This window comes from Convolutriloba macropyga, chromosome 4, assembly GCF_964194025.1.
Source record: "Convolutriloba macropyga chromosome 4, txConMacr16.3, whole genome shotgun sequence".
Classification (NCBI taxonomy): domain Eukaryota; kingdom Metazoa; phylum Xenacoelomorpha; order Acoela; family Convolutidae; genus Convolutriloba; species Convolutriloba macropyga.
Window position 1 is genome coordinate 46,690,638 of NC_134471.1, and position 15,165 is coordinate 46,705,802.

General features: G+C 35.1%; 1 protein-coding gene across 1 annotated transcript in view; it reads left to right on the forward strand.

The window, feature by feature from the left end:
- Window positions 1–15,165, forward strand: part of LOC142337706 (centrosomal protein of 290 kDa-like) — a 270,490-nt gene that overhangs the window by 90,525 nt on the left and 164,800 nt on the right. Inside the window, exons 21-23 of the mRNA XM_075387155.1 lie at window positions 1,299–1,404; window positions 1,940–2,142; window positions 13,484–13,674. Of these exons, the coding sequence (XP_075243270.1) occupies window positions 1,299–1,404; window positions 1,940–2,142; window positions 13,484–13,674 (500 nt within the window). The remainder of the gene's footprint in view (window positions 1–1,298; window positions 1,405–1,939; window positions 2,143–13,483; window positions 13,675–15,165) is intronic.

The window sequence follows — 15,165 nt, forward strand, 5'->3', positions numbered from 1 at the left end:
TTGAGAGCAATGCAATTTGCCCGACGCAAATTGGTTTTTTTTTCTTTCTTTTCATTGATCTCTCTCTCTCTCTCTCTCTCTCCATCTATCTATCTATCTATCTATCTCTTTCTACCGTTCTCTCGCTCTCTCTCACTCGCTCTTGCCTTCTCCTTTTCTTACTTTCTTCCTTTTAGAGCGCACTGTCTCTATCTCTGATATTTTTCTTTCCTTTTCGTTCATTCTGTTTTTCTTTAGCTTTTCCGTTGATCTCTTTTCTCTTTTATCAGTGTTTTTGGTTTTCAGTTGTCAGTATCTGCTTAATTGGTGGATGACACTGAGAATTGGCTTCTCACACTTATTAGCTGGATTTGAAAAAAGTGTGACTCAATTGTTGCAAATGTTTTGCAAAAATATCTTTGAAATAAATAAGCAGTTTCAGATGTGATTGTCAATTTCATTTTCAATACACCGATGAGCTTTAGTTTCTGGTTTAGATAATGCAATTAACTTGTTTTGAAAAAGGATGAATTTAAATTTAGTACAATTAAGAAAAACGCTGCTGCTACAATTACTTGTACGTTTAGAACTGATAGCCCCGGACCTCAAAATTTCTGTTATTTCAAAAAGTCTGATATTGCTGTTGTCGCGTTATCAAATTTAAAAAAAAAACAATATTCCTTAGGAAATGTGGTTTTCTCTAAGCTTAAAAACAATTATTCTGAGTTTAAAAAAATTTCTGTTATTTTAAAAAGTCTGATATTGCTGTTGTCGCGTTATCAAATTTAAAAAAAAAACAATATTCCTTAGGAAATGTGGTTTTCTCTAAGCTTAAAAACAATTATTCTGAGTTTAAAAAGAAGTTTTGAGGGTTTTTAAGAAATAACCTAAAATTATGCAACTTTCGATTGGTTTGCGTTTTCAACTTTTCGATACAGTCGCTGATAAGTTTTGCTAGTGAGATTTTATTTAGAAAAGAAAGTTCTGATGGTGGTCATTTTTACTGTTTTGAATTAGCACAGATGAGGGCGCCCTCTTTGTTGCATTGGTTTCAACCAAAATTTGTAAAACTTATGCGCTTTTTTTGCTTGATCGATTTTCTTCTGGCATCTTTTGACTTTTTCGTCCTCAAAAACGGGAAGAGAAAAGGTAAAACCAGGATGAGGGCATTGATTCGGTGACTGGTTCTCATAGATCTTTCCTAGTCTCGAAAGCTGTTGAGAATACAAATTAGGGCAGTGTTTTGGCGGTTTGGACCGTCCTCAGAAAAATCAACCCTACTACCGAACACAAGTCTCTTATGTTTCCTCTGTTTCTAGGCTGAGAAAAGTAAGCTTGAAGAGACACTGGAACGCATGAGGAAAGAATGGACAGTTGATAAGGAGAACCTCAACAAGCTGGAAGTTCTATTGGCTAAGTCTGCAGGTATTTAGTTCTCCCTTGGCGCATAAATGGGGTTATTTTATGTGGTTTGAATTTAGTTTTCTATTGGGGATGGCTCAAAATAAGCAAGCTGAAAATTGAATGTTACTGCAAATTGCAAATACAAGCCTATAATATGAGATTCACGTCTAATTTCTCAGTCAACCCAGAAGTCTGTGTGGTATGGGTTCTATGTCCATACAGCAAACGTGATGTCAAGATGAATTATTATGTATAAATATTTGTTGCAAATTCTCTTGGTGTTGAATTGGTGGATAAATTTGTTGTCTGCTCGTTTTTATTGACAAGGGGTGAATTGAAGAACGGCCCCATACAGAATAGTGCCTTTCTCAAGGCTTAATTGTCAAATGTTTTTGGTGCGAGAATGTTTATCTTGAGTTAATATTGATAGTTTCTCTACCAAAACCTTAGTCCGGTTAATTTTTGGTACTATCATGTCCGATACTGTTTTTCTGGACACGATAAGAGCATCGTTGTTGCTCAATTTATATGAAATGAAGCCTTGACTTTTGATCAGGTGGTGACTTTGAGAAGCATATGGAGGATAACCTGCTAGATTCGAATGAAATCTCAGCTAGTAAGAAGATAGCGATGCTGGAGATGAAGAGTGTCAATGACAGTCAGAAGGCAGAACATGCATCCAAGATGTACGAGTACCAGAAGAAGACTCTCAGAGACCTCGAGGACAGAAATCAACAACTAGAGGACAAGTTCTCACAGGTAGGCAAACATCTTCCTTCTATCAGAGGTACTTGCCAGTGCCCTGCGCTTGTTCTTGTATGTATTTTTAATAGCCGCCCTCATCTTCTCAGCCGGCTATTATTGCGCTCGTTTTTTACAATTCAAAGAATTTGAATTGTATTGGGGCGCTGTCTTTTTTTTTAAGATCTGTTCACACATTTTCATTATTTTTGAAGTCAAATTGGAGTGATGATTTTGGTCACGCCGAAACAGGAAATGGAGCGAAAAGGCGAGTGGTTTTGCGGCGTGAATTTTTTTCGCTCTAATTTTAAAGTAGAGTGAGAAAACGGTGTTTGAACAAAAATTCGGTTTCTCGCTAGTGGTTTTTTGTTCACATGCGGCAATTTCACTCTGATTTTTACTGTTTTTTCGATTTTTTGGATCGGATTTTTTTTCTAAATAGTTTTCCCAATCCATTCACAGCTCATTCTGGACCTAGTTTTTTGTTAGAATCAAAATTACATATCTCACTAGTGGTTTTTTGTTCTCTCTAGCAGCATTTTGACATTGATTTTCTGTTTTTTTTTTGTTTTTTTCATCTGATTTTTTTTAGAAATGGTTTCCCAATTCACTCTTTGTCCGTTCTAGGTCTAGTTGTTTGTTATTTCAATGAAAATTCTTTGAATTGTACGTCAGGACTTGTCCTGCTATGTTTTTTTTACTTCGTCAAACTTTTTTTCGCTTTACCATTTTGCCGCTTTTTCGACATTTTGCGTGAAATCTTTTTGACTTCTCTAGGCTAGTTTCTCTCTTCTCTCATTCTGCTAAAAGTGAATTTGAACATCAGTTGCTAAGCAAAGCAATTCAAAATGAACAGAGTCGGTATAAAAAATTGAAGTCAGAAATAGAAACGGGATAAACCCATAAAGCCCAATTTTAGATGACCGCTATTTGAACGTCGTTCCTATAAGTCTTAGTTACCATCTCTAATGCTTATTGGTGTTGATAGTAGCCCCTGTAGCCTCTCTCTAAGAAACAGAAGTATGTTCAGCTACGAAATGCCATCAAAATAAATCGGACTTAAAAAATATTTTTGTACAAAAATCTTTTTTTTTCAATATATTCTATTCGTTCAATCCCAATCATGCTTATTGGAATCAACGGCGGCTATTTTCCGGCAATCTGCCGGGCATGTTCACAATTTAATCTTTTAGCTGTGCTAACTGATGTAGGAATTCAGGTTGCTGATTTTAAATCAAATTTGATTCTAAAGACTTTTTTGAGCCTGGCATTATTTGAACAATGATCTATTTTAAATAACGTTCGAACATTTGAATTAAAATTCTTAGTTTGGTGTGGTTAATTTGTTTTCAGTACGTTGCAAAATCAAAATGTTTAATTTAATTTTATATGGATTACCGCCGTACTCGGAGGAATTTTCCTTGTGTGCGCCTTTCAAAATCAATCTTGATATCTGGTTGGTTTGTTTGGAACATCATTTCAGTAAATTTTCGTAATTCTAAAAATGAGTAGTCAAATGTTTTATAGCCACACTTTTCTGTCTAACAACAATAATGCAAGGATTTTGCAAGCAGTTTAATAAAATCATCAGTTTAACCCTAAAATAATTGTTCTCCAACAAAATGCAGAGCATGCAACTCACTTTTGAAGACTACTACTTGAAGACTTTTCTATTAAAAGAGATAACAAAATTAGTTTTCAGATAAAGCAGAATCGGTATTCTATGTAGTGCTTTTTTTCTTTTACGCTCATCAAGCTATACTGATTCTGTAGGTGATAAGGAAAGCCTCAGCTAGCAGAATTTTTGTACCATTCTAGACAGTTTCATTAGCTCGAATTTATTGTCAAAGTTAGATTTGTTTGTTTTCCGATTAACAAGATTGTACCTGTTCTATTGATAATGACTATGATGATTCTTTAGACTGTTTTATGGAAAACCTTGAACATATTCAGTAGTTAGTTCCTGCTGAATTACTTTCTAGTTTGAATAAAGTAGATATAAACTGTTCACATTTGTGCCAGATATAGTATACGTTCTCAAAGTGCAAAGTTATTATTGACGTTAATGCAAGTATTTCGAACAACATTTTTTCCATATTTTATTTAATTGCTCTTGAATGAAGTTCATAGCAATTATTGTAAACGTATGTGTCTTTTTTATGCAAATTTTTTGCTTGACAATTTTGCGCTCTTCTTCTAGAACATTCTTTGACTTCTCAAGTGACTTTTTCACGCTTTCGTTCCTCATTTTTGAGTAATCTCTATTGCTCTCAATATAAATTGGTTGCAGCACATCAAGAATAAGGTTCTTATGGCGCAGTTGGAGTTGGGGTCACGGTTCGGGGGGGGGGTCAGTGGTTCGAATCCCGGCGGGGGAAATGTTTTTTGCACCCATGAAGAAAAATTGATCTAGGCTACAGACTCTGATTGCCTCGCCTGTCGTTCAAGAGCAATTGTTCCGACTTTTGTCGGTTTATGTTTCTAATTGTTCTCGAAATTTGAAGGAATTAATGTAAACGTTTTTTTATGAATAATTTTTTGCTTTGCTTGACCTCTTGTGCTTATGTTCTGGAACCTTCTTTTGATTTCTTCAATAACTGTTTCACACTTTAGTTCTTGATTTTTAAGTGATCTAAGTTGCTCTTGTTCTGAAATAAAGTTTGTTGCTTACAGCGGTTGTGAGCAAGGAAATCAAAGCCATTGTAGCTGAGTGGTTAAGATGTCAGGCGGACAATCTGGGTTCGAACCCATGGGGTTGTTTTTTGTACCCACAAAACATTTCTTCAAAACAGCTACACAACATCTTAATTAATTTTGGTCTAAATTTCTGTCGTTCGAGAGCAATGCATCCGACCGACATATGTCGGCTTGTCTTTTTTAATAGCTACCCTCATCTCAGCCGGCTATTATTGCGCCCCATTTTTAAAATCAAGAGGTTTGGATATTCTTGGTGCTGGTAGTCGAAGAGGAGCTTCGGTGGAGCGTCTTTTTGATCGGTATTTTTGGAGTGTACTTGAAAAGGAAGTGGAATATGTGAAAACATTGTTTAGAACAATTAGCGGAAGAAACTTGAAGAGCAGAGAAAAGAGTGGTTTTCTTTTCATGTCGCTTTTTTTAGAGAGAAAAAGTTGAAGTTTTGAGCGATTGCGGCTTTTTCCAAGCAGTTTTTATTTTCGAGTACAACATTTTCAGGCAATTCCATTTCTTTGAATTATCTAAACTAATAATTTTGCGCTGAGAAGTATTTTCGTCCAACTCAAGCAAATGTTGCACTTTTGGGTTCATTTTCAGTTATTTTTTAAATCATTTTGCCTCGTTTTAAGCTTTTTAGCAGTTTTTAAATTCTTCTTTTTACTATGGAAATAGTAGGTTTTAACAGTTTTTGCTTTCTGTCATTTTGATTGACACTAATTGCAATTTGTTTGACGTTAGTTGCCTAATGTGTTTACTTTAAACTTCTCGCGATATTTTTAAAAATCTTTTCTTAGTTTTGAGCTACCATGAAGGTAGACATGGCACTTTTCACTCCGACAAATTTTATGAATTCTGTTTTAACGGTTTTTTTGTTCTTAGCATTTTTTTTATAGCTGTAAGCTGAGCGTAGCTATATTGCGGTGCTCTTGGTTTTTTTTACGACTCGAAGAGGAGTATTGGTTTTCTTAAGGTTTTTTTTTTACCGGAAATGCTATTCGTTCAGACGCTGTTTTGACCTAAAAGCAAAAGTGAGTAAAGTTGCCGTGTAAACTAATTTTTTCTGAGCGAGAGAAGTTGTTTGATCATGCGCCGCGTTTAGTGAATGACTTTTTGACTTTAAAAAGTAGTTTTTGACTGAATTGCACATATAGATAACCGTTTTTAGCCGTTTTTTCGTCTAAGTGGCCCAGTTTTTTTGCCTGTAATTTGGTTTTTGTAGAAATAAATTTTATTCGATGCTATATTGAAATTTCAACCTCAGAAATTGATACCACAGTGTTTTGCAGAGCCCGAAAATGAGTTTCAAGTTCAAAATTGGAACATATTTCTTCATTTTTTTTGTTAGTTTTTGACTTTTTTCTATTAATTTCTTTATTTTTGGATCTTTTAACCGTCTTTTTGTCAAAAATCAGATAATATGGCAACTTCCTTTTGACATTTCATATACTCAACGCCTCTTTCTACCTCGATGTAATTTTGTTTTATAAAATTGTACATTTGCTTATCCGATTTTGGTAGTTTTTTCCCGATTTTTGTCCGTTTTGTGTTTGTTTTTTGGTTTTAATCACTAGAAATAGTCTTTTTGTGCAACATGAGGGACGTTTCAATACAATATCAATCTTTTTTTGGCGTTAAGTTTTTGAAAAACACTTAAAACTTTATCGTAAATGCAGTATTAAAAATTTTTTTACCTTTTTCAAAATGTTTCAATTTTTTTTATGTTTGAATTCTGCTTTTTCCTATTCTTTTTCTCTTGAGGAGAATAGATCTTTGTATCGGGTGACTCGTTATGTTTTCTATGTCTCGAATAATGAACAATGAAATGTATTCGTTTTTCTTGATTTTTAAAATTTTTTTTCTTTCAAAAATCAGGAATGTCTTTTAATTACAGTGTTCCTTACATTGTGTCCATATTCTTCACATTCTAGTTGGTATCATTCTAGATTTTTCCTGGCACCTACATTTTTTTCGGTGTTTTGATTTTTTCGGTTGTTACAAAATTGAATCATTTCAGATTTTTCTTAGATTTTCGTAATTTCTTTGTTTTGCAATTGTTGTCATTCAACATAAGGCAGTACTGAGAGTTTGCTAGCAATCCTTTTCAAAAATTTCCACTTCTTACTATTTACTGCAACTTTCTTCCGGCCTTGGTAGTAATTCAAACGATTTTTTGCCTTTGAATATTCTGCTGCTTATGTCTTCTATGATCAATTTAAATTTGCAATTAGTATGAAATCATGTTGTCTAGCATATGTACAACAAGCAAGAAGTATGTGTTGTTTTTTGTCTTAAATGCAGTGATTAGAAATCTAATTGTAGTGGTTTTCTGGTACTTAAATTTAAGCATTCTTTTTGAAAAATTTATCGTAGTTTCTTGATTATTATCTGCCGATTGCTTTCGCGATCTTTTTGAGATTAGTATCATGAGCTATTTGAGGGCAATTGATGGCCTTGTTAGTTTTTTCAGTTGAGCAGTTATTTGACCATTTTGACTATTTCGGACTTTTTTCGACGTTACCAAACGTTTTCAATAATATAAAATTTTGCTGCATCTTGTTTCTCTCGGTGACAGTGTTTTAAGTTTCACCAATTTATAGATCAGACCTGGGGAGGTAATGAGTTAAAGGTTTGATACAAAAGGTAATGGATTCCGCTGCAATTAAGGTTTTTGTTTGTGAATTTTTGACGCTTCGAGTCGCTTCCGGAATTCTTCCGGCTATGTTTTTTGTTTCGTCGTCTGACGCTCTTTTTTCGTTTTACATTTGTTCACACAGCAAAGCTGAAGTCAAATTTTCTGAATGACTTCTTCCTCTCACTAACGGCATTTGCGCGCGTGACGTCATTCATTACTCGCTTTGGCAAAAGTTTTTAGGTTATTTGCGTGATTAGATTTTGATCATACGTGACTTACCTCACTCAATTAAATGACTTTTGCACTTTAAAACTTAAGTTTAAATTGAATTTGTTTAAGGTCAAAGGAACTCATATATGCAGTAAAGGTCCCTAATAAGAGGCTTCTGTGGAATGAATTTTAACAAGCTTTATTAATTTATCGCTGAATGTTTTTTAGCCTAGTTTTTTGAGCGGCGTCGATTTTTTTTCAATTTAGATCTGTATCTGTTTCTATCTCTATTATATGGCACGCAGGTCTATTCTTTCGCAGCTATTCCGGCAATCTGCCGGCTATGTTTTTGTGTTTAATATTTCTCAGCCGAGTATTGAGTGGGTGACTGCGGTAGCAGAAACATTAATTTATGTTTGTCGGCGAATAATGGTTTCGGAGGCTTGAAAGCCAGAGCAGACGCTTTTCGCTGAAGGCATTCAACAAATTTTCAGGTCGCTTGTTCTTTTATATCTTCTTTTAATTCTTTTATATTTCGGCCAAGTAACAGGTGGATGACAGAAAAGACAAGTTTAATTTTATCGCACAACGAATGTCGTTGAAATGCTTCGGTGAAATGCTTTGTGAGAATTTGTTTTAGAATAATCTGGAATATTTTTTTTTGCTTTTGTTGATCGTCATTTCCTTTCCCCTTCTTAGGTTTATAATTGCTCTCAAACGAAGTTTTTGACAATTATATTAGTCCTGTCGGTCTTTTTTAAATGCGATTTATGCTTGACCGATTTCTCGTCTGACCCATTTGACTTTTCTTCCTCAAAAACGGGATAAACAAGTAGCGCTCAGCGGGCATTAAGTGCTCTTAGATCCTTTCAGCTCACTGGTCTCCAAGTATGCGATTCGCAGAAACTGTTTTGGAGACTTATACTTAAGGTGTGGTGTGCGGTTCTTAGAAGTTGAGCCCACCCCCCCCCCCCCCGCACACACCAACCCCCCGCACTTCACCCCCCCCCTATTCTCTACCCCTGCACATCGTTCAGGCCACAAGGCCTTCGCTCAAAGAACACCATCACCCCCCCCCCCCCCCGTTGCACCTCGCCCCTCCATCTGCTGTGCTCACATCGTCCCTTCAATTAAGCTAAAGCTAGCCTTACTAAACCGAAATTAGCTACTGACGAAGCCAACCGCTCGCCGGTCGTTTGAGAGCAAATCGCCCGACGTTAGTCGGTTATGTTATCTTTTTCAACCCATTTGTGTAACAATTGCTAATATTTTGTTGCAAACTACTTGTATTACAGGGTGTTTGGCCAATAGTTTTTTGAAGTCACAACTAACTTGCTTCAGTTCTAAGCTTTTGCTTTCTATGTCTTACACGCTGTTCGTTTTCAGTAAATTCTGCGAATTTTGTTTTGATTAATAGCCGCAAAGCGATAGTGGCTATTATATTATTGGGGACATCGTGGTTTTTTTTTAATTCTACGTCTCCATCGATGATGCTTACGGACCTGACTTCTTGGAATTGAATTTTTCAATGACTTCAGTGACTTCTACTAATTTGCGGCTAAAATTTGTGTGCGGGACGTCATTTCTGCTTTTAGGTCAATTGAGTGACTCATCTCACTCACAAAATGACTTCTGAACTCACTTTACGGAACTTTAAATTTTATGAACATTTACTAGTTAAAGATCAATAGTGTGCATCTAATTAGTAGTGCCAAATTTAAATGCCCTAATTCTTGAGTTTTAGTCTTGAGTTTTTGATTTCGAATATCAATTTTGAAGAAGCTCTTTAAGGGTTTTTTTCTTATAGACCGTATGTGTCATCAATTTGAGAGTCCGGTCTAACCCAAAAAGTCTAGTGGTCTACTAAAGGACTGGTGGTCGATCTTATTTCATTAGTTTTTTCAATTCATGGAAGGCCACAAGCGTCTATCGCTGCTATTTTCCGGCACTTTGCGGGCAATGTTAGTATTTTTTATACTTATTGCTGTACTTAATGGAAATATTGTATCAGTTCTTCCGCGACGCTGCTGTTGCTTTCCGTGACTTTTATTATACTATTTATTTTTAAAAATCATTGGCAAGTTTTGAGGTTTTGAGAGAATTGGTTTTCTTTTTGTTGTCTTATCATTTAGTCTCAATAATGACAGGTTTCATCGGTTGCTAATTAGGATTTAGTAAAGCTTAATTTCATAGCAGTCATTCTTTTCAAAAACTATTTTTTTAGTTTTGAATATTTCTTGTGATATAATTGCTTAGACGGTTTTGATTGGCCTTCTTCAGCGGCGTTAATTCTGTCAATTTATTAGCTGCAACTTTTAGCTTACGCTTTTCGTGTCTGTCAAGATGTTTAAGTGAATTTGTGAATCTTGCCTTCGTTTTTAGTATTTTTGTCCCCTTTTAATTCATTGGAACTGCGATAAGGTATTTTGTGACTTCTAAAGTTCTATAATATGTTGTTTTTAAGAATGCTAGCGTGTTGTTGCGAGGTTCTCTTACTTTGACGCATTTGATTTCTAAAGACTCTCTGAGTTTTGCCTTTAGTTTTTGTCCCTTCTTTGATTTGTCTGACTTTCCCACAATGTTGTTGTATTGCGTACTCAATCTAAGAATGCAAAGAGTCATTTTGGCAACTTGACTCTAGACAATTTGAAGTCGATTCATATTAATTTTCCAGTTTGAATAGAAATGAAACGGTTCTACCAAATTTGACACTAGTTTTTTTTTTTTTAATTTTTCTCTTGTATCGTTATTTTGTCGTTCTATAACGAATAAATTTCAAAAACAAGTTCTGGTAGTTGTTTTTATGTGTTCTGACACTTAGTCTGACTGATGACATGTCTCCAGGTTCTCTAATGAGCCACTTTTGATAATATTTAATCTTTCAAAGCTAACAGTTCCACAACCCTTTTTCCACGACCTTAAAAATAGTTACGGTTTTTTTTGCATTTTGACCGTCTTCTGTAATTGTTTTTTTTTCTGCCGCATAATCCTTAATACTGTGTCTAATTTGCTCTCTAATTAGGCATAATTGAAATTTTCAACTTCTGATGTCTGCATTTGTTGCTACTTTCGTGACGGTGTCTTCCATGTTTTTGTTCATTATTTTAATTGAAGTTGATATGTGCTTTCTATCGTTAGATAGTGGAAAAGAAGTTGAATGAAGAGTTAAGTTTCTCTTCGCATTTTTCACTGACTTTCGTGACGTTGTTGCTACTTTCGTGACGTCGTCTTCCAGGTTTTTGTGTATTTTTTTAATTTAAGTTGATATATGCTTTCTATCTTTAGATGGTGGAAAGAAGTTGAAGGGTTCAGGTTTTCTTTGCATGTTTCACTGATTTCGACGCCACTTATTTTTAATGAAAGGGTAAGAACAGTTTTTTTGCCGATTGATTGTTGTCGTTTTACTTCATCTCTCAGTGCTTTTCGTGAAAGTTGGCGTTTTTGTCGATTCTCCCATTGTTTTTAGGTCTTTCGCAGTTCACGTTGTTGAACGTGATAACGCCGGTATACTTATTTTTTCAAAAAAAATCAAATTAAATCAATTTGGTTTTGGGTTTTTGTAGTGTTCTGTTTACTTTCGTGGACGTGTTTGACTTGTTCATTATTGGAGAATAATGTTGTAGAGAGTCTGATTGTGTTTTCTTCTGTTTGATCAATTGTAATTGTAATTTAACACTGGTCTAGCTATGGTTTTATTCCAATTACCTTTCGATCACGTTTTTGTTTTACATAAGAAACGACTTTCGGGTTTGACTCGTGACTAATCTGATTTACTGTTTCAATTCAATAGATTTCAGTTCTTGCTCCTATAGAATTTCACCTCGTGAATACGGTGAAGGTAAATGAAGAGCAAAATCAAGAGAAGCTGAGAAACGATGTAGCCCGGTCATTAAGTCATAGTGTATTAGGCTAATTAGCTGTTATCTAGCTGGCATTTGTATTAACCTTAAATAGCCTTCAGTTTAGAAGCTGACTTGCGCTGAATCTTAATCTAACTGAAACTTCAGTTTTCTGTTTTAATACCGATATGCGTCATCGGCGGCTATTTTCCGTCAATTTGCCGGCTGTCTTTGTTATAGCTGCGAAGGTATATTGAGCTGCTCTTGGTCTTTTTGATTCGTCGTCTGACGCTCTTTTTAGTTTTGCTTTTTGTTCTAAAACATTCTGTTGCTTCACGTTTGCAGTCATTTTTTCACGCTTGATTTCTTGCTTTTCGTGTGAGCTAAATTGCTGGCATTCAGAATATGTCTGTTGCTAAAACGAACTTGTTTGGAATATAAGGGAGGATAAGGGACGTGTAGCCTAGTGGTTAACGCAGCGGGTTCTTACGCCAGGGTTTGGGGGTTCGAACCTCCAAAATTTTTTCCAAATTTTTTGCGTCAAAATTTTTTCCAAAATTAGTTTCCGAGTCTGTTTTTATCTGTATTTTACGGCACGCAAGTCTGTTCTTTCGCAGCTATTCCGGCAATCTGCGGCTATGTTTATTTGCATTTATTGTTTAATTACTGATTGTTCCCTTTACTGTTATTTCCATTCTTTGTTTTTTGTTGTTTTCGAATTTGCATCAAAATTGTCCATCACTCGAATTTGTCAAACAGACTGGTTTGTTTCAATTGAAATTTGCAAAGTTTACTAGTTTCTAAGTTATGTACTTCGATTATTATAAAAATAGTATGATTATAAAAAACTATTTCAATAGAAAACTGAAGTGTGACCTCGATTTAGTTGTAACTATGGTTGATTCAGAATATTCTGACGTTAAGTTTAATACTATAACTTTATCTTCAAAAATGATGTTGTGTCAGGTTGCTTAGAGACATCATTTTGAGGACATGTAGGCGCGTGGTCATGTTGCCGTATCTTAGCTATCTTCAATAAACGTTTACTCAATTAGTCTTTTTGCCGACGTGGTTTGCATGTACAACATGTCTTTCGAGAGCTATAGTTTGTCCCATAAAGTTGAAATAAGCGAACGTTCGAAAAACGCCATAAACATGCAATTGAGCATCAATGTGCTCATTTGAATGTCAACGTTTTCTCTATTAAGTTTTCATTCATCAATTTTTTTCTACATGTTTTAGATTTGAACTTTGACCTTTGAACTCTAATCTGTGGCTTTTGAAACGTTCGCTTATTTCAACTTTATGGGACACGCTATATTTGTCAGACGTTAGTCGGTTTAAGTTTTCAGTTTTGCTCAGATTGCGGAGAACATTCGTGAAATTATTTCTTTGTGATCTTTTTTGCAATAAGAATGAGCTACGTCATACACTGGAGCTAAGAATGAGCTACATCATGAACTAAAGAAAAATTTGTCAAAAGGTGTAAAGCAAGCTGTGTAAAGATGTGAGTAAATATTTTTGTTAAAAAATTTTCTGAAATATTTTTTTGAAAAGCAAGCCGTGTAAAGATGTGGGTAAATATTTTTGTTAAACCATTTTACTGAAATATTTTAGATATTATATTTAATTATGGGCGAATAAGGGTAATTATGGTTTTTTTTTTAAAAAAACCATTATTTACTATTGTAATACCAAATCTCTAACGAATGAGCGATCTGAAATTTATTCAGTCTCGCGATCAGGGCTTCTATGTCGCTTCAATTTCACAGTTAGATGCTAATGCAGACACAATTGATTTCGTAATCTTCACTCATTGGGTGGGACAGGACAAAGGGTATATCAAACAAACGTCCCCTCTGAATGACTTACGAAGCTTAAAAAAGCTCTGCTCTAATTCGGTGAGCTTGGTCTTCAAAGTAGGCGTCCCTATCACAATTAAGCTCTTCCTTTAAATCATAAACTAAGTAAAGATTTGTTTCAGTTGACATCCCTGTCTCTGGAGGCACAGCAGACTGAGGCTGATCTGCGAGATGAGTTGTCTCGCTGTGTGTCTAGGGAGGTGCACAGTGCCATGGAGAAGAGAGTGAGGGAATTGGAGGCAGTAGAGGCCAGACTGAAAGTGGAACAGAGCAAACTGAAGGAGATGGTAGAAGTGGCTAACTTGCAAGTCAGGTTAGTGGGTTATGGTATAACTAAAGCTATATAGTGGTGCAGTGCTTCAAATCATAGTCTTCTACGAAATGTTGTATCCGAAGATACGTACTCAAGTGGGTTCTAACTTTGAAACAAGATTTTGTGTTAACTCTCGATGCAATTATTTGCTCTCAAACGAAGTTTCAAGCAATTGTTGTAAACGTGTTGGTCTTTACGACTCGAAGAGGAGTATTGGTTTTCTTAAGGTTTTTTTTACGACTCGAAGAGGAGTATTGGTTTTAAGGTTTTTTTTTTTACCGGAAATACTATTTGTTCAGATGCTGTTTTGACCTAAAAGCGCAAGTGAATAATATTGCCGCGTGAACTATTTTTTCTGAGCGAGAGAAGTTTTTTGATCATGCTCTGCGTTTAGTAAATCACTTTTAAAAAGTATTTTTGACTAGATAACCGTTTTTAGTCGTTTTTTGGTCTACGTGGCCCAATTTTTCTGCTTGTAATTTGGTTTTTTCTAGAAATGAATTCTATTCAATGCTATATTGAAATGTCAACCTCGGAAATTGATACCATAGTGTTTTGCAAAGCCTGAAAATGCTTTTAAAGTTCAAAATTGGCACATATTTCTTGATTTTTTAGTTAATTTTTGGCTTTTTTTTCTATTAATTTTATTTTTTTGGTCTTTCAGCCGTTCTTTTTGTCAAAAATCGGCTAATATGGCAACTTACCTTTGATAATTCATATACTCCACGCCTCTTTGTACCTCGATGTAATTTTGCTTTTATAATGTACATATACTAATCCAATTTTTGTAGTTTTTTTAATTGCTCTTGAAGGAAGTTCATAGCAATCCTTGTAAACGTGTATCTTTTTTATGCAAATTTTTCGTTTGACAATTTTGCGCTTTTCTTCTAGAACATTCTTTGACTTTTCAACTGACTTTTTCACGCTTTCGTTCTTCATTTTTGTGTGATCTCTTTTGCTCTCACGTCGAAGTAAAGCTTGTTACTAACATAAATTGGTTGCAGCAGAGCAAGAATAAGGTTCTGATGGTGCAGTTGGAAGTGCTTGGGGACACTGTTCGGGATGTCAGTGGTTCGAATCCCGGCGGGGGAAAGGTTTTTTTGCACCCATGAAGAAAAATTGATCTAGGTTACAGCCCCTGAAAAATTGCCTCGCTGGTCGTTCAAGAGCAATTCTTCCGACATTTGTCGGTTTATGTTTTCAAATTTTTGTGAGTTTTTTGTATGTATTTTGATTTGAATTACTAAACGTAGTCTTTTTGTGCAACATGAGGGATTTTAATTTGGTTCCAATAAAATTTCACTCATTTTTCTTCGTTAAATTTTTGAAAAACAGTTATTTTTTTCATAAATGCAGTCTTAAAAGTTGTTTGACCATTGTTTCGTAGGTTTGAGTTCTGCTTTTTCTTTTATTGTTCTGTTCAGGAGGATGGATCTTTGTCTGGGATGGCTCGCTGCCATTTCTCCCTTTTGTCTTTACTATGTCTCGAAT